This window comes from Neofelis nebulosa, chromosome 2, assembly GCF_028018385.1.
Source record: "Neofelis nebulosa isolate mNeoNeb1 chromosome 2, mNeoNeb1.pri, whole genome shotgun sequence".
NCBI classification, from domain to species: domain Eukaryota; kingdom Metazoa; phylum Chordata; class Mammalia; order Carnivora; family Felidae; genus Neofelis; species Neofelis nebulosa.
The window spans coordinates 81,672,320-81,696,570 of NC_080783.1; the positions used below are offsets into that span (position 1 = coordinate 81,672,320).

A 24,251-nucleotide genomic window follows, 5' to 3' on the forward strand; every position below is an offset into this window, starting at 1 on the left:
AAATCTGTTTCTTCACTTCTGCCGTGTAGACACTATTACTCTCCCAGACCAGCTGTTGGGTAGATAGAAGGTATGGAGCCTGGAAACAGAACAACAGAAAGCAGCTGTTGATAATGGTAGCTTGTTATTAATAATCACTACTTCTTCATCTGTTCAACTTTCAACAAATATTTATTTTTTTTAATGTTTATTTATTTATTTTTGAGAGTGAGTGTGCATGCATGCGAGCAGGGGAGGGGCAGAGACAGGGAGAGAGAGAACCCCAAGCAGGCTCTGTGCCATCAGTGCTGAGCCCAGTGTGGGGCTTAAACCCAGGAACCATGAGATCATGACCCAAGCCAAAATCAAGAGTCAGACGCTCAACCGACTGAGCCACCCAGGTGCCCCAAGAAATGTATTTTAGAGGTAATCTCAGGGAACATTTGAGGGGCATAGGGAAGTGAGATGGGACAGGGAAGAAAGCCAAGGAAGGGACTGTGGTGAAGCAGGTTACTACTTTGGAAAACTAGAGTTTAACCCCACTGGAAAGCTCTGGGGGCCAGTGTAAAACACACTCCTTAGAAACCTCACATCTAAGGGGCAAGAGACCTGGGTTATCTGTCCACCAATTCCTACCAGATATTGGTTAGGGCTGAACCCATCAACAAATATTTATTGATCACCTCTCTGTGGCAGGAATACAGGAAAGTCCCAGGAATACAGTGAATAAACAGATAAAGTCTCTGTCCTCAAGAAGTTTCTGTTTTATTCTCTGAATACCCGGTTATCAAAATTCCAACTTCCCATACCCTACTCCACTGAAATTTCTCTGGCAAAGTCACTGTTGCTGGACCTACCAAATAAGATGGACCTCAATAAGACCTTTTTGTAGCATCTAATAACATTGAGCACTAATAGCAATGATTCTTGATGTCTAGAATACTCTCTCCTGATTTCCTTCTACCTTCTGACTGAAACTTGCCAGTCTCTGTTGCTAGTTTGTCATCTGTTACCCGTTTAATTAATATTTCTTAGTATTCTGGCTTTGCCCTTTTCCTTTACACTCTACACTAGTAGTTCTTGAACTTTCAGAGTCATGAACTCCTTTATGAATCTGAAGAAGTTATGCACCCTCTCCACAGGGGGGAAAATGAATCTACATACAAATATACAAAAGTGTGCATGCATTTTCAGGAGTTTCACAGACCTTTCTCCCTTCTCATAAAGCCCATCATTGAACTTCATGTTAAGGGGTTTTCATGGCTTTAACTATTCCCCCATGTGTCAATGAGCCTCAAATATCTGTCTCTCACATAAACCACTTTCCTGAGCAATAGGCTACTTTCATATGACTTATTGACAACTCCACATGAATGTCCCTTTAGGCACCCTAAAACTCAAGATATCCCAAACTAAAGTCTTCATCTCTCTCCAAAAACCTGTTCTCCTGGAGGACAATACCTATGGGAAAGAAAACACTACTTGTGAACCTAACATACCTAGATTTAAATCCAGCTCTGGAAGCTTCGGAAATATACTTAACCTCTTTCTGCTTTAATTTCTTCATATTTAACATGAGAATAGTACCTCCATTTTCTGTATTTTCATGAGAATTAAAACAGGTAATAGGAAAATCCCTATCCAAGTGCCACTACATAGTATACATTCCACAGATATTAATATTACTGAATTCCCAATACAGCAAAAGCAACACCTTTCACCAAGTATCCTAAGTCAAAAATTCAGGAGTTATCATCATACACCCTTCCAACCTATCTTCTAAATGGCAGCCAGAGGATCTTCCCAAGACACAAATCTGATGATGTCATGACTCTGCTTCAATCTTCCCAATTGCTTCTCGTTGTTCCCAATTACATCTATCTTAGTATTGTACTGAAGGCTGACTATGATCTAGCCCCTATGTCAAACTCATTCTCTTGATTACTTGTAGATCTCCCCAAAAGCGTGCAGTGTTTTTGATTCCATAACTCTCTTCACACTGCTCCCTTTGCCTGAAATGTCCTCACCCCTCCACATCTTTTCTTGGTATTCAGGAAAACACCCATTCATGTTTCAGAATACAGTTCAAGCATCACCTCTGCTATGAAGTTACTCCTGACAGCCTCCTGCCATACTGTTGATCACTGACTCCTTTATCTCCCATCTGTAACTGACAGATGATTTCTATCATGGTAAAGATGAATAGCATATGGCTCCTGGTTTCAAAAAGCTTACAATCATTCAACCAGAAATCCTCTTATATAACCTGTACAAGTAAGCCAAAAAGAAATTATGAGGCACGAAAAATTGAGTTGTATGTAACTTCAACACTCAGCTCAGTGGTCCCTTCTTAGAAGCCTTTCTGTGAGTCCCAAGCTCTGAGCTGTGTGTGTGCATATGTATAGTTATATGTTAGCTATATATAAACTCATTTACTCTTTACAGTGTATGGGGCAGGGGCACTGTTATTATTCCCGTTTTACAGGTGAGAAAATTAAAGCAAAAAGAGACTAAGTAACTCATCTAACATTACTTACCCAGAAATACTGGCATGAAAAAAGTATGGACTTCAATTAATTAAAAAAAAAAAACACACAACTGACAAATGAAAATTACATAATGTTTATAAATAAGTCGTTTGATATATATTTATTGAGCCTATTAATGCCTGGTACACAAATAGAAAAACCTAGGTGCCCTATGCTCGAAAACAGGGATTCGTGCAAAATTAACAAGTGTGATATAAAGAACCATAAATTGTAGCTCTTGGGGGGCAGTAAAAACGCCTTAGGGTGGAGGAATCTACTAAATAGATCAATGAGTTGAGGAACCGAACGAAATGAAATGAGCCACTTAACCGAAACCAGAAACCCTCCTCCTTCCACGTCACCCAGCCTCACCTTTCCTCCTCCTACATCGCTCTTGCCCACTATCCAATGGAAGGTAGGCTCTACATACTTACTGTGCGCGTGCGCATCATCAAAGCGACGATCCTTCGCATCGATGTTTTCGGAAGCAACTTCTTCAGCCTGGTCACTACCGGCGTCGACGCTACCTCTGCTGCCGCCGCCGCCATTTTGACGGCGGAAAGAGCGAGGGTCTGGGACAGCTGGAGGCGGCGGCGGTAACTGGTACGGATGGTTTCCGCCCGCGTTAGCCCCTCCAAGTTCGCTGGTCTTGGGGCCACAGCACTCGGTATTGCTTTTATTCCCACAGGGTCCCCGTGTCTCTCCCTAGTCTTGTCACTCTGTCTTTAGGCTGTTTTTCGCTTCCTCACTGTCAGCGGCGCTTGAATCCTTGTTTGGAGCTGTTATCAACCCCCGCCACTCCCCCCGAACCTGTGTTAATATACCTGCTTCGACGCTGGGGACTCAGGCTGGGTCACCGACTCCTCGTTCCCCGCCCTCATCCGGTCCGAGTTGCTTTTGGGGGTGGGGGGCACAAACCGGGAGGGCTGAGGGCAGCACGGCCTCCTCTGGGCAGGGATCTGTGCCCTTTAGGGGGAGGGGAAGACCAATTCTGGCATTCTTGGGTTACGGAGAGAGCTTGGGCTTTAGCTTTAGCTTTAATGGTGGTGGAGAGAAGCATAGAATAGTCAGCGTTACCTGAGCTTTGTGTTGTTAGAGCTTAATTTGTCACTGGCCTCTTTTGTCCTTGTTCTCAGGAGTAACTTTACGAAAGGAAAGGTATTTTGCGCCCTCTCTCCCCGCTGGAAATGGCCACTGTGAGTAAATTAGTCTCTTAAGCGGTATTAATGGTTTGGGAACTTTTAGGAAATGGAGGGTTTGGTTTAATTATGGCATTGGTGGCGTAATGTTTCTTGTGAAAAGTGTCAAGGGAAGGAAGGGGTGTGAAATTCTGTTCGTATGCTTTGAAGGTAGTTTGAAAAAAACTTTCTCTTCAATACACATGTACTTGTTTCTGCAGATTCATTTTTGGAAATAAATTCAGTGCCAGCATCCTTCCAATATTTTTTAGAGACATTATTTCAGGAAATATTCAGAATCTATTTTTAAGCTTTTTATTATTTTTATTTTTTTATTTTTTTGTTTCGCTAACGTGAAAGTTTTCTAGCAGTTTCAGTATAGGAAGTAACCTTCCAAATCCTGCAAAATGAGAGCAAGAGGTATAATTCACATAGACCAGAAATATTTATTGATTGTAACTCTCCAATAATTAGACATATCCTCCCATAAGGGGTTGATATAGGGGGACACTAGACATAGATGAAATAGCTGCATTAAAAAGTATAAAGTAATTGGGGTGCCTGGGTGCTTCAGTTGGTTAAGCGTCCGACCCTTGGTTTTAGCTCAGGTCATGATCTTGGGGTTCCAAAGCCACGCATCGATCTCTGCACTGAGCATAAAGCCTGCTTGGGATTCTCTCTTTCTCCCTCTGCCCCTCTCACACTTGCTCTCTCTCAAAAGACATAAATAAACTTAAAAACAATTGTAATTATTTCTTAAAAATTACACAGTGCAGGTTCAAAGCTTTGTGGAGAAGAGAAACTAGGGGTTTGGGATTACTTAAGGAAGCATTTAATCTGAGTTTTGAAAGAAGAGTGAAACTTAGATAATTGGAGATTTGAATGGAAGAACAGGAGGTCTGTTCAAAGACACCCTCCCTTTCAGAAATCAAGAAGTCATTTCTGCCTTGTGGAATGTAAGATACGTGAAAGAGATTAGTGGGAAATAACATTGGGTTGTGGAGTTGGAATCAAATAATAGAGAGCCTTGAGTGTCGCAGTATTTAGATTTGATTCTTTAAATTGTGGTCATTTTAGCAGAGCTGTGTTAGGAAGATTAATATGGCAGTAATTAGCCAGGATAATGCAATTGAACATGATATATTAAGAGTCTAATGATGTGACAGTAGGGACAAGTCATAAAAGTAGACCACTAGTCTTGACCCCATTTTAAGGTGAATTTTTACCTAGCCGAGGGAAGGTTGTAAAAGAAGCATGTGATACTCTCAAAGGAGAAACCTTAATTAGAATAGAATATTAAGGTTTAACCTGCATTTGTGTGTGCATGCATGCTGAATGGCTGTCAGTAATGAAACATGCAAGTCTGTCTTCAACAACTTAGCATACATAGCAAGAGTTGTCCATGCTTCAGAAGCTGGACAGGTAAATCAGGATGCCTTGATAGGAATTTTGACAAATTGCAGTGTTCACTACTGATGATGGGAGGAGCCTTCCTTAGCTAGGGTGATTTGTTGCTAACCAGTGCCATTTGAAAATAGGAATCCAGGGCTGCCAGCTCTTCCATGTTTCCAAGAACAGTGCTAAATATGGGCTTTTTGTGGAAATCTACAATTTCTCAATGTTGATATTCAATTCAAGTTTCTTCTAACTGTGGATCACACAAAAATGTCTGTAGACAGATACAGATAAATTCCCTAGATGACCAGTTTTTGATCTTTGGTATAGACCATATTTTCTGCTCACATGACCAAAAGCAGGATTTAGTCCTAAAATAGTATCTAAAAGACTGTTTCTCTTTTTATACTAATAAAGATTTTAGAATTAAACCTTAATAGCCTGTCATCTTCCCAAGTTTAGAATCCTAGGTTTGAAGTAATCATATAAAATGCATAGTTGTCCTCATACTAAAATAAACTATTCTGATTTTTGAGTTATTTATTGGCTCACTTTTAGTTCTTATATTTACCAGTTGACCCAATGGCATAAAATCTGCCAAGTAAAGAATTAGAGGATCAAACAAGTTAGAAGATGAAATTTGAAACACGTTAGCACTGTCATCAGCTATTCTTTCAGTGGATAAATTAAGATACTGAATGGCTTATTTTGCCATTAAAATGAAACTTGGTTAAATAAAGTGAAACTTGGTGAGTAGATTTTCTTAGATTGGGAACAAAACTCACATTTTACTGTAACTTTTGTTAAAAGCTTTACCATCAAGGAAAAATACCGAAGTAGAATTAGTGGCCTTGGTACTCAGAGGCTTAAATAATCCTTTATAGTATTAGGCAGTTGCTAAAATAATTTGGATAATCTTTCTTTTTCCTTTTTTTACTTGTGAAGCAATGTATTATTACACATAATATTTTAGTAATCTTAAATAATATTAAATTTAATATTTAATACTTTAATGTTAATGGTATATGGAACTGGTGTGGAAATAAGTAAAACAGTGCATGTAAGCACTTAGCACACAGAACCTAGCCAACAGTAACATCCATTGATTATTTACTATTTAATATTGCCCCCTTCAGATAATATTTTATTGAGTCTTTTACTTTGAGGCCTTGCCTAAAATATTTTTGGAATTCAAAATTTGTATTGCCTTTAGATCCTGAGCCATATTCTGTTAAATGTAAATGTCTTCAATTGTAAAGGTAAATTTCAATTACAGAAACACCCAAAAGTCTGAGTTTGTCTGGTAGGTTAAAATCTAATAACTATCACATTTGTTTCTTTGGGCAGGTTGGGTGCTAACCCAAGGGAGCGTGCTTAAATTTTCAGGTGGGCAGAATACTCTTCAGACAGGCCTTGTACTTTGGAGACACATAAAGGAGGTTCTCTTTACCCAGATCTTGAAATTTGCTAGACCTAGAAGGAGAGGCAAAAGGGAAGAAATCTTATGGCAGTATAAAAGAAGGCAGAAAAATATGGGAAATGTTAGGTAGATATTTTTATGTGACTAAAGAATAGAAAAGGGAAAGGACCGTAAAGCTAGTAAGAAATTATGCCAGAGAGGTAGAAAGACCAGTTAGGATATTCTCTTGTATTTATGATGAAAAAAAGGTCAGAATACCTGGGTTGAATTTCAGAATACTATATGAAAGGGATAATATTCTAAAGTATCAAATGGCTACACTATTTCAATATCCTGGTGACTAGTTTACATGCCACCTCTCTAATCCCACTCCAGGCCCTACTGCCCTGAGTGGTATTTTCCTAAAAACATTCCTTGTTTTTATCAGTTTACACTATTCTTCCCTGCCTCCAGATTAAAATTCTGGTTTGTTGTCTTGATGTAATAAGTCCTTTACTGTGTAAAATACATAGTGTTTTATAATTGCCCACAACTTAACTTTCAAGCCTGTTTTTTACTGTATTCCCTTATCTATGTATCCTCATTGAACTTTTCACTGTTTTGAAAATACCTTTTATGACTATACATCTGTTCCTAAAGTCACTCATTGAAATGCCCCTTTCCTTCTCAACTTATTGCTGTTTCTTCAAAACCTAGTGTATCCTCTGAAATTTTTTTCCTACTCCCTTTCAAGGATCTCTTAATTGTTCAAATCTTTTAATAGCATTTCACAGATAATGTGGTATTTGTTCTTAAATATTGCCTACTAAACAAGGAGTTGGCATTTTAGTTTGTTAATGCAAAGGGACAGATAAGTAAGTATTTTAGGCTTTCTGCAGTCCCTGTGCAACTGTTTAACTGCCATTAACAACAGTTAAATGTGCAACATTTAACTGCCATGGCAGTTAAAATAGCAATAGACAATACATGAGGAAAATGGAAGTGGCTGTGATAGAATAAAACTTTATTTGCCAAAACAGCAAGCTATATTCAGCTATAGTTTGCCAACCCCTGCATTAAATTACTCTGACCCAAGTATTTTGCTAGAAGTTTATGCGTGAAAGATGTTTACACGTTCACCCATTGTAACTGACCTCAGAGTCCAGGAACAAAGGAGCAAAAAATGTACCACAAAGCTACGTACTAAAGGTTTTGAAAGTCCTTAAGAATGGAAAAATCTTATTTGTACTACGTTTTTAGTATTGTTCCTAAATAGGGCAACTTTTAGAAGTTCCTATTCTCTCTAATGTGGCACTCTTGATTCTGGCCTTTATTGGAAAGGCCACATATTTTTACACAAAGTAACTTACTGTTTGTTTTTTAATAGACTTGTTTTTTAAAATTATATACATAATGCTTGTCAAATGGTAGTTGCTCAATAATAGAATAAAATTTGGTTTTTTTTTTGTTTTGTTTTTTTTTTTTTAATTTTTTTTTCAACGTTTTTTATTTATTTTTGGACAGAGAGAGACAGAGCATGAACGGGGGAGGGGCAGAGAGAGAGGGAGACACAGAATCAGAAACAGGCTCCAGGCTCCGAGCCATCAGCCCAGAGCCTGACGCGGGGCTCGAACTCACGGACCGCGAGATCGTGACCTGGCTGAAGTCGGACGCTTAACCGACTGCGCCACCCAGGCGCCCCTAAAATTTGGTTTTAAAAGATACATTGCAGTGTGAGGATTTGCCAGAGATTGTCTAGAAGTATAAAATGTATGTTCAGAACAAATAGTTTTCATTTTTGTGTTATTCTTAGGTGCTGTGTAATAGAGCCAGACTAGTTTCCTATCTCCCAGGATTTTGCTCTTTAGTTAAAAGGGTGGTCAATCCCAAAGCCTTTTCAACTGCAGGATCTTCAGGTTCTGATGAGTCTCATGTGGCCACTACACCTCCAGATATATGTAAGTAAAACTTATTATTGATTTACATATAATTATTGCAGAACGTTTTGAGTTGTGCTTTCTGTAATGTTTCTTGAGGTTTTACAAATCTTACAAGGTTAAGTTTATGCCATTAAAATCAGCTCTGTATACATATTTATATTGGAGAACTACAATGAAAAAAAAAAAGAATACATTTGGTTTTTAAAACTTATTTTCTTGAACTGTAGTTTCTATTGTAAACACACTTAGTCCTGACTGAAACAAATCTTTTGATCCCATAAACTACTATCAATTATTTGCTGAATTTCTTAAATTTAGCTGGTACTTTGTGTATATATACACATGCATATATTATTGAAATATGATTTGCATACTTGCATTAGATTCAGAAGTACAATATAATGATTCAGCAGTCCTATATGACACCGTCTTCAGATAAATGTACTCCTAATCCCCCTTACCTATTTCACCTATGGCCCTGCCCTCCTCCCCTCTGGCAAACACCAGTTTATTCTTTTTATTTGAGACCGTTTTGTTTCTTTTATATTTTAGTCATCTCACAAAAATTTGTTCTTCAAACTAGTTCTCTTTAATGTAGAAAAGAGGAAGGATTTTTTTTTTTTGGAATATAATTAACAGAGTGTATGTTAGTTTTAAGTATACAGTAAAATGATCAGTTTTATACATTTCTCAGTGCGCATCAAGATAAGTATACTCTTGATCTCTCTATTTCACCCCTCCCCCACACATGCTTTCCTTCTGGAAACCACCAGTTTGTTCTCTGTATTAAAGACTATTTTTGTTTGTCCCCTTTTTTCTTAATTCTGCATGAGTATAATCATATAGCATTTGTCTTTTTCTAACTGAATTTTTTCTCTTAACATTATACCTTCTACATCCATCCATGTTGCTACAGATGGCAAGCTTTCATTATTTTTTATGGCTAAGTAATATTCCATTTTGTATGTATATCATATCTTTATACGTTCATCTGTTGGTGGGTATTTGGATTATTTCCATATCTTGGCTATTATAAGTAATGCTGCATTAAATATAGGGTCCATATGTCTTTTTCTTTTGTGTTTTCATTATCTTTGGGTAAATACACAGTATTGCAGTTACTGGATCATTTGATAACTCGTTTTTTAAATTTTTAAAGAGTTTCCATTCTGTTTTGCACAATGGCTGCATTATAAGAATGCAGTTTCCTACCAACAGTGTGTGAGAGTTCCTTTTTCTCCACATCCTTGTCAGCCCAGGTTATTTCTTGCATTATTAATATTAGCTATTCTGAGACAGGGATAAGGCGATATCACATTGTGGTTTGGGTTTGCCTTTCCCTGATGATTATTGATGTTGAGCATTTTTTCATGTGTCTGCCATCTATGTGTCTTAGACAAATGTCTCTTCAGGACCTCTGCCCCTGTTTTAATAGGGTCTTTGTGTGTGTGTGTGTGTGTGTGTGTGTGTGTGTGTGTGTTAAGTTTTTTATATATATATTTTGGATATTGACCCCTTACCAGGTATATCATTTGAAAATATCTTTTCCCATTCAGTAAGTTACTTCCCCCCCCCCCCCCCCCCGTGCTATTAATGGTTTCACTGTGCAAGACTGTTTCCTTTTGGTATAGTCCCAATAGTTTAATTTTGCTTTTGTTTCCCTTGCCCAAGGAGACATATCTAGAAAAAAGTTTCTATAGCCAATAATAAGGAAATTATTGCCTATGTTATTGAAGTGTAATGACCTACAATATTGTATTAGTTTCAGATGTACAACAGAGTAATTCAACACTTCTGAACATTATACAATGCTTACCACAAATGGAGTTACCATCAATCACCATATGATATTATTACAGTATTACTGACTGTACCTATGCCTTACTTTTTCATCCTTCTGACTTAATTTATTTTATAACTGAAAGTTTGTACCTCTTACTCTCTCATACCTGATTAGCCTATAGTACTACCCACTTTCTCTCTGGAAACCACCACTTTTCTGGATTTGAGTATGTTTCTGCATTTTGTTTCTTCATTTGTTTTTTTATGTTTCACATGCAAATCATGTGGTATTTGTCCTTTGTCTGACTTATTTCACTGAGATGTGTATCTTCCAGGTCCATCCGTCTGTGCTACAAATGGCAAGATTTCATTCTTTTCTTTATGGATGATTTATTCTATCGTGTGTATACTCAATGCATACACATGTTCTTTATTCATTTACTATCAGTATACACTTAAGTTGTTCGCTATCTTATCTATTATAAATAATGTTTTGTACATCAGGGTGCATATATCTTTTATTAATTTCAACATTCATTTGTTTTGAGGAAATACCCAAAGTGGAATTTCTAGATTGGTAATTCTATTTTTAATCTTTTTCAAGGAACCTCCACACTGTTTTCTACAGTGGCTGTGCACCAATTTGCCTCCTACTAGCAGAGGACAAGGGTTCTCTTTTCACATCCTCACCAACACTTATTTCTTTTTGTCTAGCCATTCTGACTGGCGTGAAAATGCTGTCATATGAATTTATCAATATCGGAGTGAAGGAATGCTTGTTTTGTCATTTCTGTAATGATTTTCAGTTTTTCTCCAGCAAAGGCTAAATATCTTACAATGAGAAGTTTCAAAAAGGGTCTTGATTTTCACAAAATCCGGTACACACGCACATGCACACACACACACACACACACACACACACACACGTGAAACTGTATGTTATTAAAACAACACCAAAATTGAAGTTTTACACCATCTTTATATTTTTCAAAGTACTCATATTGAGAAATGAAGATGGAGATAGTAGATGCTGTATGCTTCAGGGAAAATTTCTGAGCAAGCTCAACCCATGCCTCCTCAACTCATGACACCACTCTGGAGTCCTCCTTTGTAATGAATGTTGTACTCACAGCGGGGAGATTGTTAGGGTGAGGAAAAATGATCTGCACGTAGGGATGATTTGTGAATATGAATATACCTGACAGACAAGGTGGAGAAGCATTCCAAGGAAAGGGGAGCACATATGCCAAGGAGGAGCTTTGAGGTTATGAATAATTAAATTGGGAATGCTAGCATGCAGGGTGGCCTGAGGCTATGAGAAAATTAAACGGAAGAGGTAGGCACGAGGCAGATGATAGAGGGCCTTATGCACCAAGCTGGTGACTTTGGATGTCACCCTTTAGGATGGTGATGTCCACAGAGGTCCTATGGGGCTCTGGACATTCTGGACAAACTGCAGGGCTCTGAGGGTGTAGAAGAGGCTTCCAGTGCTCTCTCGCTGTTCAGCCAAGGCTTAAAATAAGAACTATATTTGATTTGTTTTTGCCTGTACATAAGTATGCGAATAAAAGTTGGCAAGGCTAAAATCATTAACAACTACTGGAGGTAAAAAAAAAAAAAAAATTCCTACTGGAGGCAAAAGGAAACTACAGAAGGATTTTGAGTAAGACAAAATCTGGTGCGTTTTAGAATAATCACTCTCAGTCCAGATTAGAGTATTTGTCTCCAACCCGAAGTGGCTGCATTCCAAGTACATTGTGTTGGATTGTTTGTTGTCAGCTGGCACCATCGTGTCTCACGTGTCCTAAGGCTGGGAAGTAGATTTCCCTTTAATGCCTTCCCAGTAGTTATGCATTAGCTATCTGATGAGGGGAACTTGCCGAGATTTAGCAGGCACAGGTGAAGCACAGCCCACTATACCCAGAAGGCTGTGGGAGTCACAGGTGTGGTCCCACATAGCTGATGCTGGAGACCTCTGCAGAAGCTCCCATTTCACAGTGGTCCTTGTGGTCAGACCTGTTGCTTCTCAGACGCCTATAAACCCCAATTCTTCCACTTCAAGTTGAGGAAGTCACTGTTTCTCTGACCCTCTGACTACCCCTGCTGACGGACCTTCACTTCCCAGCTTCTCCCTCCTTCAGGTAAACTAAGTCTTGAGTTATCCCCTTAGTCCCATAATATTGTGGCCTCCCTTATCCTGATGGAACTCAGACCGATACACGTGTGTATGAAGTAATCCACTGGATGGAGAAGATCACGTTAAACTCCCGTTTGTATTTATGTTTTAATCTCTCCATGTCATACATTTTATGACTGACGTAATGGTGAAAGAGGAAACATGCATGACTTCTAAAGACGTCAGAGTGCATGTGTTGAGATGTGTGCCCAGTTTGTTCACTTACAGAGGTGTGAAGTTTTTAAAATTTGAGAATATTGGTAGAGAAAATGGCCTCAGTCGAGGGACAAAGCTACGGGCCGAATGTTTAGTCGGAAAGCTATTATAGAAGTCATCCAGGAGAGAATTTATGAGGGTCTGAAGTGAGGATGTGGCAGGGGCAGTCCGGATTGAAGTTGTACTTAGGAGGTAAAATAAATAGGAAGCCGTAGCTGATAGAGTACCTTTGAGGAGGAAAGAGAAGGACACTTCAAAGATGACTCCTAGGTTTGTAGCTTAGGTGCTTCCATCCACAGAGCAAGAGCTACCAGTTGGTTTTGTTTGTCTTTCTTTCCGCTCATCCAGCTCAACAATTTAGAAAAACCATCATCCTCCAAACCCAAGTAGAGTTCATTTCAGGAATGTGAGGGATGGTACAATATGTAGGAAAACTATCCCTCAACTCTACCGTATAAAAGTTGTAAGAGAAAACTTGATCGTGGTCGATGCAGCTACTGTCCAGCCAAATTTCGTGTTTTCCATTCCATTGTGTGAAGTCATTACCAGGAAGTGATACCCAGATGGGGCCATGTGACTGATTCTTGCCAAAGGAAGTGTGGGTGGTGCTGCTGTGTGCCAACTCTGGGCCAAAGTGTTCTAAGAAGCTGGAGTGCTCCTTTCACACCCTCTTCCCCTTCCATCAGCAGAATTTAGATAACAGCAAGGCCCTAGATGCTAATGCCGACACAGATGGAAGAAGTCTGGGCCCTTGAATTACCTTATGGAAGAGAGCCACCTGCCTTAGTGTTACGTGACTCAGAAATAAGCCTTCCATCATGTTAGACAACAAAATGTAGATCAGCTCATTTGGTAAAGAATGTTCAGTCTACTTTGAAAATTGCAAGGATACTATAGTAGGAGCCCCAAAGCATGCAATACCAGTAAATAATCACTGTTGATACAAAATTTTGGAAGACATTACCCGCAGGCTTTCTGAACGTGGGGTCCATGCATAGAATAAATTTGGATGGAAAACATTACATTTTTCTTTTCACTAACATTCAACTGAAATTTAACATTTCTTTTCATTGTGAATATAGACAACACATCCTGTGTGATTAGCAGGTCCTGTGACTTGTCACCAACAGAAAACACAGATCTTTTCCTATCACATTAGAGATCTCCCTTGACTTACAGCGGCATTATGTCCAGATAAATCCATTGTAAATTGAGCATATCATAAATTGAAAATGCACTTAATACACTAACCTGCCCAACGTCATAGTTTAGCCTCACCTACCATAAACGTGCTCTGAACACTTACATTATCCTACAATTGGGCAAACTCACTTTAACACAAAGCCTGATGTATAATGAAGTGTTCAAATTTCAGTGGTGGTCTTTATTGAATGTGTATTGCTCTTACACCATAGTAATGTCGAAAAATCCCAAGTGGAGCCATCATGAACTGAGGAGAGTCTGTGTAGTTGTTGATGATATCTCAATACCATGTATAGTTTCACTGAATCAGAATTACAAATCCTGTAACATTAAGCATTCATAAAACACATATATTCTGTCACAAATTTCAAAAGTATTTTGATAAATATTTAAACATAATCAACTCTTTAATATATGTACTGTGTGCATTTCAAAACATTATGGGGGTGACTTGGTGGTTCTGTCAGTTGAGCGTCCACATTTGGCTCAGGTCATGATCTCATGGTTTGTTGGTTCAGCCCCTATTGGGCTTTGTACTGTGCCGAGCTTGCTTCATATTCTCTCTCTCTCTCTCTCTCTGCCTCCCTCTGACCCTGTTTGCTCACTTGCTCTTTCTGTGTGTGTGTCTCTCTCTCTCAAAAATAAACACTAAAAAGATTAAAAACATTATTCTGAAAAGAGGGCCATGGCATGAAAAAGAAAAAAACACCTTGAAATATATTTCCTCAGTGTAGTAATGAATATCTAACTTATGACAATAGGGTTACAGCTTCCAAACTTTAAATGTCTAGTTTGAATACTAGCTAAGATGTGATAAACACAGAATTATACCAGAGTGAAAAAATCTTATAGTAATTATAACCATCAAATGTTATTAAATAACATATAGAAGATACAGGAATACACCAAACTTTTTCATATTGTGTGTTTTGGATACATACACCTAATGTCAGTAATCTTTTTGTGTTTGAGGGCAACCATAGACCTTTAGAACTATTAAGACTATTGTCCGTATGTTTCTCTCTAATTCATTCATCTTACCAATTTATAAATAGTAAAATTCTGGTATTTTTGTAAGGTATTTACAATATTCTTGACCTTCACTAAACCATCTAAGTAGTTGCCTGTGTTGGACAATATATATGATAAAGATTTTTCACTTTATTTATGAATCATGCTAGGGGTTGTAATACCAAGAACTTTAATTTCATCTACATTTTATTAATGATTCTGAAAATAGTGCTCTTTTTCTAAAACCAGAGCTCAATGGCTTAAACCTTAGTTTCCAAAGGCAGCAGAACATAATCTGAATAACTTGTCATAGAATCATGTACCATCATGTCTTTCCATTTATGACCTGAAAATAATATTTTTTCGAATCACTTTAAACACTTCCCCAGGGGCACCTGGGTGGCTCAGTCCATTGAGCTTGTGACTTTGTTTCCATGATTTCACGGTTTGTGGGTTCCAGTCCTGCATTGGGCTCCACACTACCTATGCAGAGCCTGCTTCGGATCCTCTGTCCCGCTCTCTGTCTGTACCTCCCCTATTCATTGTCCTTCTCTCAAAAATAAATACACATTTAAAAAGTAGTAAATAATCACTTTCCCATAATCAACACCCCTTCCTTCCAATAAAATACACAAAAGCTATTCCAAAGTGAGAAGCTTAACCAGTGATTTTCATAAGGTAATGCAGTATGAAATATGGGAACTTTAATATGAAAAAACCTAGGTTGGCGTTCCTAGTCCATTACTTAAAAACTTTGTGGCCTTAATGCCACGAAGTTCTAATTTCCTCATCATGAATTGAAGATAGGATCACTTACCCCATACTGTTTTTGTGAATATTAAATAAGGTACTTACATAAATTTGAACAGAAAATGTCTGTGCAACAAACTGTTAATTCTATCCCTTACTGACTTTTAAAAATAAAGTCATCACAATAGCTGTAAACAAATAATGTGACCTTTACAATGACTTAGCGAAATCTCCACAAAGGGAACTATTTTGCATCAGGTATGACTTTTTAAGACATGGCTACACAAACACACAGCATCTGTCATTATAAATATGGATACTTACCATATCACTATTTTTCTTACAGCATATGTATGCATCTTTCTAAACTTTTGAATTGGAGTTCTGTTGGATCCAGTGTTCATGTGTTGGGTTTTGAAGTACTGCCCACCTAACTATAGAAAACTACCAATTAACATTTTCTGATGAATGTCCCTGGGCATGTAATGGCTGAATTAGTCTAAAGCAGTGATAACCACACCTAAGTTAATGTGCTGTGTATTAACTGCTAGTGGGAGTATTTCAATATTTATTTTGGATGTTACGAATTGTTTATAATGGTATTTTTCTTTCTCCAAAGTTGTGGCTAGATTAAGTACTAAAATGTTCTGCCAAACACATCGCCTGAAGTGGTTGTATTATATTTTTAGGGGAATACATTTTGGGGATAATTTTTACTATTTATATGTCCACAAAATTGTACATCTTCACAGATCAGATGATAATAGCATCTGATATTTACTGACTTTTTCCATAGGAAATGGCAGCAAATGACTTATATATGTAATTTCCCCTAAACTTTACAGTTTTCATTAGACAGGTGCTACCAGAATCTGAAAGTAATGTATCCAAGTGGAGAAACTTGTGTTAGGCAGAACTCCAAACCCAGGTGTTGTCCAAAGCTCTCTCTCTTTTTTTTTTTTTTTTTTTAAAGGTAGGATACTGCACAGCTCTTTGATTTCCTAATGAGTGTCTAGATACCTGAACTCACCAAATCATGGCATGATGTAATGTTGAGATTTTCAGATTTTCAGAAGCCTCTCCCCCTTCCCTCCATCCTTCTTCTCCTCCCCCTGTGGCCCTCTCCCCCTACTCACACATTATCTCTCTCTAAAAAAATAAAAAGTAATTTAAAAAAAAATTGAAAACAATTAGTTTGAGAAGTAGGCTGAGAGATGTGATAGCCCTAAATAATATATAACATCTTTTTCACTTTATTGCCACACCTCTAATTTGCTTGGAGGAATTTGTGTTAACTGTTGTAAACAAGACTTTCGTAACAAAATCCATAAAGTTTCCAATAGTCTCAATTTTATTTTATTTTTTCTATTCTATTGTATTTTATTTTACTTTATTTCATATTTATTTCAGAGAGAGTGTGCAAGCATGAGCAGGGGAGAGGGGTGCCAAGAGAGAGAATCCTAAGCAGGTTCCACACTCAGCAAGGAGCCCAGTGTGGGCTTAATCCTACCATTCTGAGATCATGACCTGAGCTGAAATTGAGTCAGATGCTCAACCCAGGCCCCCCTTGATAGTCTCAATTTTAGTATTTATTGTGCCTCTGTTGCAGATTCCTTGACCAGTGTTCATGTTTTTTCCAATAAGCTAAAACAGTTTTTACCACCTGGAGACATTATTGTCTTGAATCAGTATAGAGCTTTGGGCTTATCTGCATAAAACTACACTGCATGGGGACCTGTGTTTGATTGTAAGGGAACTGTGGATAGAGAGCAATTAAAGTTACATGCTTATCCATTTGAGATTAATTGCCTCTTCCAAGTCACTAATGCATACCCCCAGTGTCCAGGAGAATTAATTTATTTCCCATGAGTGACCACTTGACTCTGCTAAGGTATTTTAACTCACCTGGGCCTAATATAGAACAAATTTTACACTGTATAACTTAGTTACTGCCAAAAACATAGTTTGTTTCCCTCTTTCCCACCTTGTTTACTGAATGCCAAGACAGTCTGCCTTTTGACCCTACCAATGATTTAACTCTGAATAGTTTCAATCTGGTCATGGACAGTTAAGATTGTGTGACATTAGACATGGGATTTGTACTATTTAAAATAATTATGTTATTTATTTTTACTCAAGCATAATTAACATACAGTGTTTTATTAGTTTCAGATGTACACTGTAATGATTAAACAATTCTCTGTATTTCTCAGTGCTCCTTAGGATAAGTGTACCCTTAAACCTTTTATCTTTTTTGCCTAAATTCTCACCAGCCTCCCCTCTGGCAACCACCAGTTTGTTCTTTGTATTTAAGAGTCGGGGTTTTTTTTGGTCATTTGTGTTGTTTCTTAAACTTTACACCTGAGTGAAATCATACAGTATTTGTCTTTCTCTGAGTGGCTTGTTTTATTTACGATTATACCCTGTAGGTCAATCCATGTTGTTACAAATGGTAAGATCTCATTCTTTTTTAGGGCTGAGTAATATTCCATTGTATATATCCACCACACCTTTTATCCATTCATCTATGAGTGGACACTTGGGTTGCTTCCATATCTTGGCTATTATAAATAATGTTGCAATAAACATACCAGTGCATATATCTTTTCGAATTCATGTTTTCGGTGTTTTGAGGAGGAGGGGATGAATACCCAGTAGTAGAATTACTGTCTCATATGGTAATTCTATTTTTATGTTTTGAGGAACATCTATAGTATTTTCTGCAGTGGCTGCATCAGTTTGCATTCCTACCAACAGTGCAGGAAGGTTTTCTCCACATCCTTGCCAAAATTTGTTATTTCTTGAGTTTCTGATTTTAGTTATTCTGAAGGTTTAAGGTGATATCTCACTGTGGCTTTCATTTGACTTTCCCTGATGATGAGTGATGTTGGGCATCTTTTCCTGTGTCTATTGCCCACCTGTATGTGCCTGGGTGTGTGTTCAGGTCCTCTGCCCATTTTTAATTGGATTATTTGGGATTTTTTGGTGCTGAGTTGTGTAAGTTTTTTACATGTTTTGGATATTAACCTGTTATCAGATATATCATTTGCAAATATTTTCTCCCATTTGCCTTTTTGCTTTGTCATATATTTTGCTTTGTCATATGTTGCCTTTTTGCTTTATCAGTGGTTTGTTGCTCCATGCAAAATTTTACTAATTTGGTATAGTAACAGTAGTCGAGTTTTGCTTTTGTTTCCCTTGTCTTAGGATCTGTATCTAGAAAAATGTTTCTATAGCTAATGTCAAAGACCTTACTGCCTATGTTTTCTTCCAGTATTATGGTTTCAGGTCTCACATTTATGTCTTTAATCCATGTAGAGTTTGTTTCTGTCTATTAGTGTAAGAAAGTGGTTCCGTTTCATTCTTTTGCATGTAGCTGTCCAGTTTTCCAGCACCATTTGTTGAAGATACTGTCTTTTCCCCAGTGTATATTCTTGCCTGTTTTGTCATAGGTTAATTGACCATGTAAGTGTGGATTTAATTCTGGCCTCTGTATTCTGTTGCACTGATCTATGTGTCTGTTTTTGTGCCAATGCAATACTGCTTTCAATCCTACAGCTTTGTAGTATATCTTGAATACTGGGATTGTTATACCTCCAGCTTTGTACTTCTTTCTCAACATTGCTTTTTCTACATGGGTTTTTTTTTTGGGGGGGGGGGGGTTCCATACAAATTTTAGGATTATTTATTCTAGTTCTGTGAAAAATTCTATTTTGAAAAGGATTGCATTAAATATGTAGATTGCTTTGGGTAATGATGGAAATTTTAACAATATTGGCTCTGCCAATTCATATGCATCATATATCTGTCATTTGTGACATCTTTAATTTATTTCATCAGTGTTGTATAGTTTCCTGAGTACCGGCCTTTCACCTCCCTTGTTAAGTTTATTCCTAGGTATTTTATTCTTTTTGGTACAATTGTAAATGGAATTGTTTTCTTAATTTCTCTTTCTGTTATTTCATTATTAGTGTACAGAAATGCAAGAAATTTCTCTATATTAATTTTCTATCCTGTAACTTTATTGAATTCAGTTATTCTAGTACTTTTTGGTAGTCTTCAGGGTTTTCGGTATATAGTATCATGTCAGCTACAGACAGTGGAAATCTTACATCTTCTTTACTATTTTGAATGCCTTTTATTTCTTTTTCTTGCCTGATTGCCCTGACTAGGACTTCTAGTACAATGTTGAATAAAACTGTTGAGTGAATATCCTTAACTTATTCTTGATCTTAGAGGGAAGACTCTCAGTTTTTCACCATTGAGTATGAAGCTGTGAATTTTTCAAATACAGCCTTCATTATGTTGAGATATGTTCCCTCTGAACCTACTTTGTTGAGAGTTAATCTTGAAGGATGTTGTATTCTTCAGTTGCTTTTTTTACATCCGTTCAGATGATCATATGGTTTTTGTTCTTTTTTCTTTTTAATATTTTAAACAATTTAGAAGTTTATATCTCTTTCACATCCAAATCTGTCTAGAAATAATAGGTTGTGGGGTTCTTGGGTCATTCAACAAAGTTATCAGGGAGCCAAGCTCCTTCCAGCTCACTGCTCTACTAACAGGTGCAGCTCTGCTCCTCCTGGTCCAAAATGATTGCAAGTTGTACAGCCATCGTATGTGTATTCTAAGCAGCAGGTTGGAGGGAAATGTGCTCTCTCCCTTTAAAAGACACATTTTGAAATATCCATCTAATACTTTTCCTTGCATCTCAGAACTTAATCATATGACTTTACCTAGGTGCAAGGGAGGCTGGGAAATGGGGTCATTGAGCTAGGCAGCCAATGTGTCCAACCAAAATTTAGAAACCCTGTTATTAAAAAAGAGGGAGAATGAATACTGGGAAGCATCTGGACATCTTTGCCTCTTCTCACTACACAGAGTTCCCAGAACCAGTGATGCTTCCTTTCTTCTTGGGCTTATCCCTTGTGTCAGATCCCTCATATCCCTATAGATAAACCCCATAGTCTTCTACCTCTTTGCCTGGTGTAGAAGATTCAATTTTCCAAAGAGGGCCATACCAATGTCTATCCCATCTCACATGTGTCCTTTCTCTTAATGTGTTGTATCACTTTGATTTGCAAATACTGAACCACCCTTGTGTACCTGAAATAAGGTGCATTTAATCATTGTGAATGATTTTTTTAATGCATAGTTGGATTTTGTTTAGTAATTTTTTGTTCAGGATCTTTGCATCTATGTTCATTTGAGATGTTGGTATGTACTTTTCTTTTTTTGTAGTGTCTTCATCTGGTTTTGGTATCAGGGTAATGCTGGCCTGATGAAATGAATTTGTAAGCTTCCTTCATCTTCTATATTTTGGAATATTTCTAGAACAATAGGTATTAACTCTTCTTTATATGTTTGTTAGAATTCACCTGTGAAGACATCTGATTCTAGATTTCTGTTTGTTAGGAATTTTTTGAATACTGTTTCAATGTCGTTGCTAGTAATTGGTCTGTGTAAATTTTATATTCCTGATTCAGTTTTGGAAATTTATGTTTCTAGGAATTTTTTCATTCCTGTTATATTCTGCTTTCTGTTGATATATAAGTTTACATGATATTCCCAATTTGTGTTTTGTGTACCTGTGATGTCAGTTGTTATTTCTCCTCTTTTATATATGGTTTTATTTACTTGAGTTTTCTCTCCTTTGGTGAGTCCGACTAAAGGTTCATCAATTTTACTGATGTTTATCAAAGAACTAGATCATGGTTGCATTGACCTATTGTGGGTTTGGGGGGGTGGAGGTGGTCTCCATTTTACTTGTTTCTGCTCTAATCTGTTATTTCCCTTTTTCTGTTGGTTTTGCGCTTTTTCTTTTCTACCTCCTTTAGATACAAGATTAGGTTATTAGAGATTTTTCTTGCTTCTTGAGGTATGCCTGTGTTTCTGTAATCTTCCCTCTTAGAACGCCTTTCACCACATTCCAAAGATTCTGGACATTGCGTTTTCATGTTATTTGTCTTCATGTATTTTGTATTTCCTCTTTATTTCTTTTAGGCACATTCAATGTTTTCTTCTTCTTTCTCGTCTTCAGCTTGGTTGTTCTCCATTACTGTATCTTCCCAGTAACTGATCCATCCTTCTGTGTCCTGTAATCTGCTGTTGATTCCTGGTAGTTTGTTTTTTTTTTTGTTTTTTTTTTTTTTTTCCAAATACTGAGATACCTCCATTTCATTTAGGTCTTGGCTGTGGTTTTGTTCTCATTTCATTTGAGATGTGTAGTCCTCTGTCTCCTCATTTTGTTTAACTATCTGTGTGTGTTTCCTTGTATTCGGAAAGTCAGCTTTTTATCCTGATCTTGAAAGTAATAGCCTTATGAAGAAGAGGTACTGTGGTACCCTGTAACATAATTTCCCCTGTTCTCCAGAGCCAGGAACTTCAGGCCTGTCTCCACTGCAGATTGCTTGCTCCCTACTGTTGTGGCTGAACCTTGTTTGCCTTTTGTCCAGTAAGCTGCAGTGGCCCACTTTGCTTGTTGTGTGCATTTGGTCCCTGTGCTGTCAAGGGGCCAGTCTGGAGCCACCAAGGTATTTGTAGTTGGGCAGCATCAACAGTCAACCAGATGCCTGCCCTCAGTCCATCTGCTGGCGCTGCAGTTGCACTGATTATTGGGGCACTGTCTTTGCAATGCCAGGTATAAGGTTCAGTTGCTGGGACTGAGTGTGCCCTGGTGTGTGTGATTATCTTTCCTTCTTCCTAGGGCAGGAGTCTCTTTAGAGTGACACAGGTTCTTGCCATATCTGCTTGCAAGGTATTTCATGGCACGAGTTCCTTTGGCAGGATGGCTGCTAAGCGTGGCAGATTGGATAGGGTAGATCTGAAAGGGAGCACTGTAGCAGGGCACATGATGGTAGCAATACAGGTGGAAGAGTGCTCCTGCTAGTTCTTGCAAGTGGCCTGCTGTCTAGACTGAGGCGGGGATTCTTGGAGAAGTCTCCTAAAGATCCCAGGCTCTTCTCAAATTGTTACTTTTATATTGTATTTCAACTGGGTTGTTATGCTTTTTTTAAGGTTGTTATGCTTCAATTTCATATCTCTTTCTGTCTCTCTTAGAGCTAAGTCTGCTGATTTTTAAAGTACCTAGAGTTAAGCCTGATTGAAATGAATGAATAAATAAATAACTCGCTCACTCGCTCCTCTGCTTCTGAAAGCCAAATGTTATGCAGACTCATCTTCCTAGTGTAGGTTCTCCCCCCACCCCAAGCCTGAGGTGCTCCTTCTCTATGATTGTGGGGACCCTCTAATCTGTGGTTAGTCTCTCTGCGGGGGTTGGTTCCTGACTGCATCTTTGCCCCTGTTACTCTTTTTGTGATATGGCCCTCTCTGTATGATTAACGGTAGAAAGTCTATTCTGCCAGTCTTCAGGATGTTTTCAGAGTTAGTTGTTCTGATGTGGCTGTTAACCTTGTTGTGTCCATGGGGCAAAGTGAGCTCAGGATCCTCCTGTCGTGTCATCTTCCCAGAAGTCCTCAATATATGAATTCTTATTGAATCAATAACTTACCCACATCTACAAAGTCTGCTTCTTCTAATCCAGTTTGCACATCACTATCCTATTAAGTCTAAAACATTTTCATCATGTTACTTCCTTGATAAACCTTGGTTATTTCCCACTGCTTTCACTAGCATTTCACAAACTGTCCTCAAGCTATGGATCATTGTTCAAGTTCTAAAAACAGTTTTGTGTTTCTTTTAGTTCTGTGAGTAGATTTAAGAATATATATCCTAATATATCCTAAAGGGATTCCACACAGAAATCTTTTTACTTGCAATACATTACTTACGGTGTCATGTAAGATGACCAGGGGAAGAAAACCTTCCCTGGTTTTCTTGCCCTGTTTTTCTTTTATAACTTCATCTCTTATTACTCCCCAGTTTATATATTCTCAAGGCTAACCATATAACGTATCATAAATGAAAAATGTGTCATTCAAAACGTATAGATTGCTGAATATATAAAGAATTTTTATAGAGATCAATTGGAAAAAGACAACCAATAAAAAACCAAAATTTTTTTAAGTAGGCTCCATACCCAGCATGGAGCTTGAACTCACAACCCCAAGATCAAGAGTCGCATGCTCCATCTACTGAATCAACTAGGTGCCCCAGAAAATTCTTTTTAGAAATGCATATGAACAGGTATTCCAAGAAGAGAAAACCTAAATAACCAGCCAACACATAAAGATATACTCAAATCTATTATTAATATGGGATATTTCTTTTCTTTAAAGAAACTTAGATCTTCAGTCTTTAAAACTCATCTTCTTCAAAATACCTGAAATCTTTGTTAGAAGGTGGGGGAGAGACATTAAAGTATCCCCCAAGCTAAGGCACTTTGAGACCAGAAAACAAAGCACGCCAGTTCATACAGTTTACAGAGTTTTATTCAGGGTAACTTACAGGTGGGATCAGACAGAGGGCAGTCCACAGCAGCTAAATAGTTATTCTCTGTAAAACCCATACCTTAGTGCATTGATTTTATAGAGCAAGGAGACAAGGACAAAGGTCATTATAGTGAGATCAAAGGGTTTACATGTACTTCAAAGGACATGCATGCACCTAATTGACAGCTAACCTTAAATTAGATCTTGGGGCACCACCTGTACATCAGAAAGAGGAAAGAAATACTATGTTATCTCTAACAGATTTATGGGAGGCCAGAACAAGCCTTTCCCTGTCCCAGCCTTG

General features: G+C 37.8%; 1 protein-coding gene across 5 annotated transcripts in view; it reads left to right on the forward strand.

The window, feature by feature from the left end:
• Positions 1-3,019: 3,019 nt before the first annotated feature.
• Positions 3,020-24,251, forward strand: part of MMADHC (metabolism of cobalamin associated D) — a 37,560-nt gene continuing 16,328 nt past the window's right edge. Inside the window, exons 1-4 of one of the 5 annotated variants that reach the window (XM_058715321.1) lie at positions 3,033-3,110; positions 3,196-3,391; positions 3,644-3,703; positions 8,293-8,437. In XM_058715321.1, coding sequence (XP_058571304.1) covers positions 3,695-3,703; positions 8,293-8,437 — 154 coding nt within the window. In that variant the 5' untranslated portion in view covers positions 3,033-3,110; positions 3,196-3,391; positions 3,644-3,694. Of the gene's footprint in view, positions 3,175-3,195; positions 3,392-3,643; positions 3,704-8,292; positions 8,438-24,251 lie in introns of all 5 variants that reach the window. The other 4 variants (XM_058715320.1, XM_058715322.1, XM_058715323.1 and 1 more) reach the window with 4 other exon arrangements.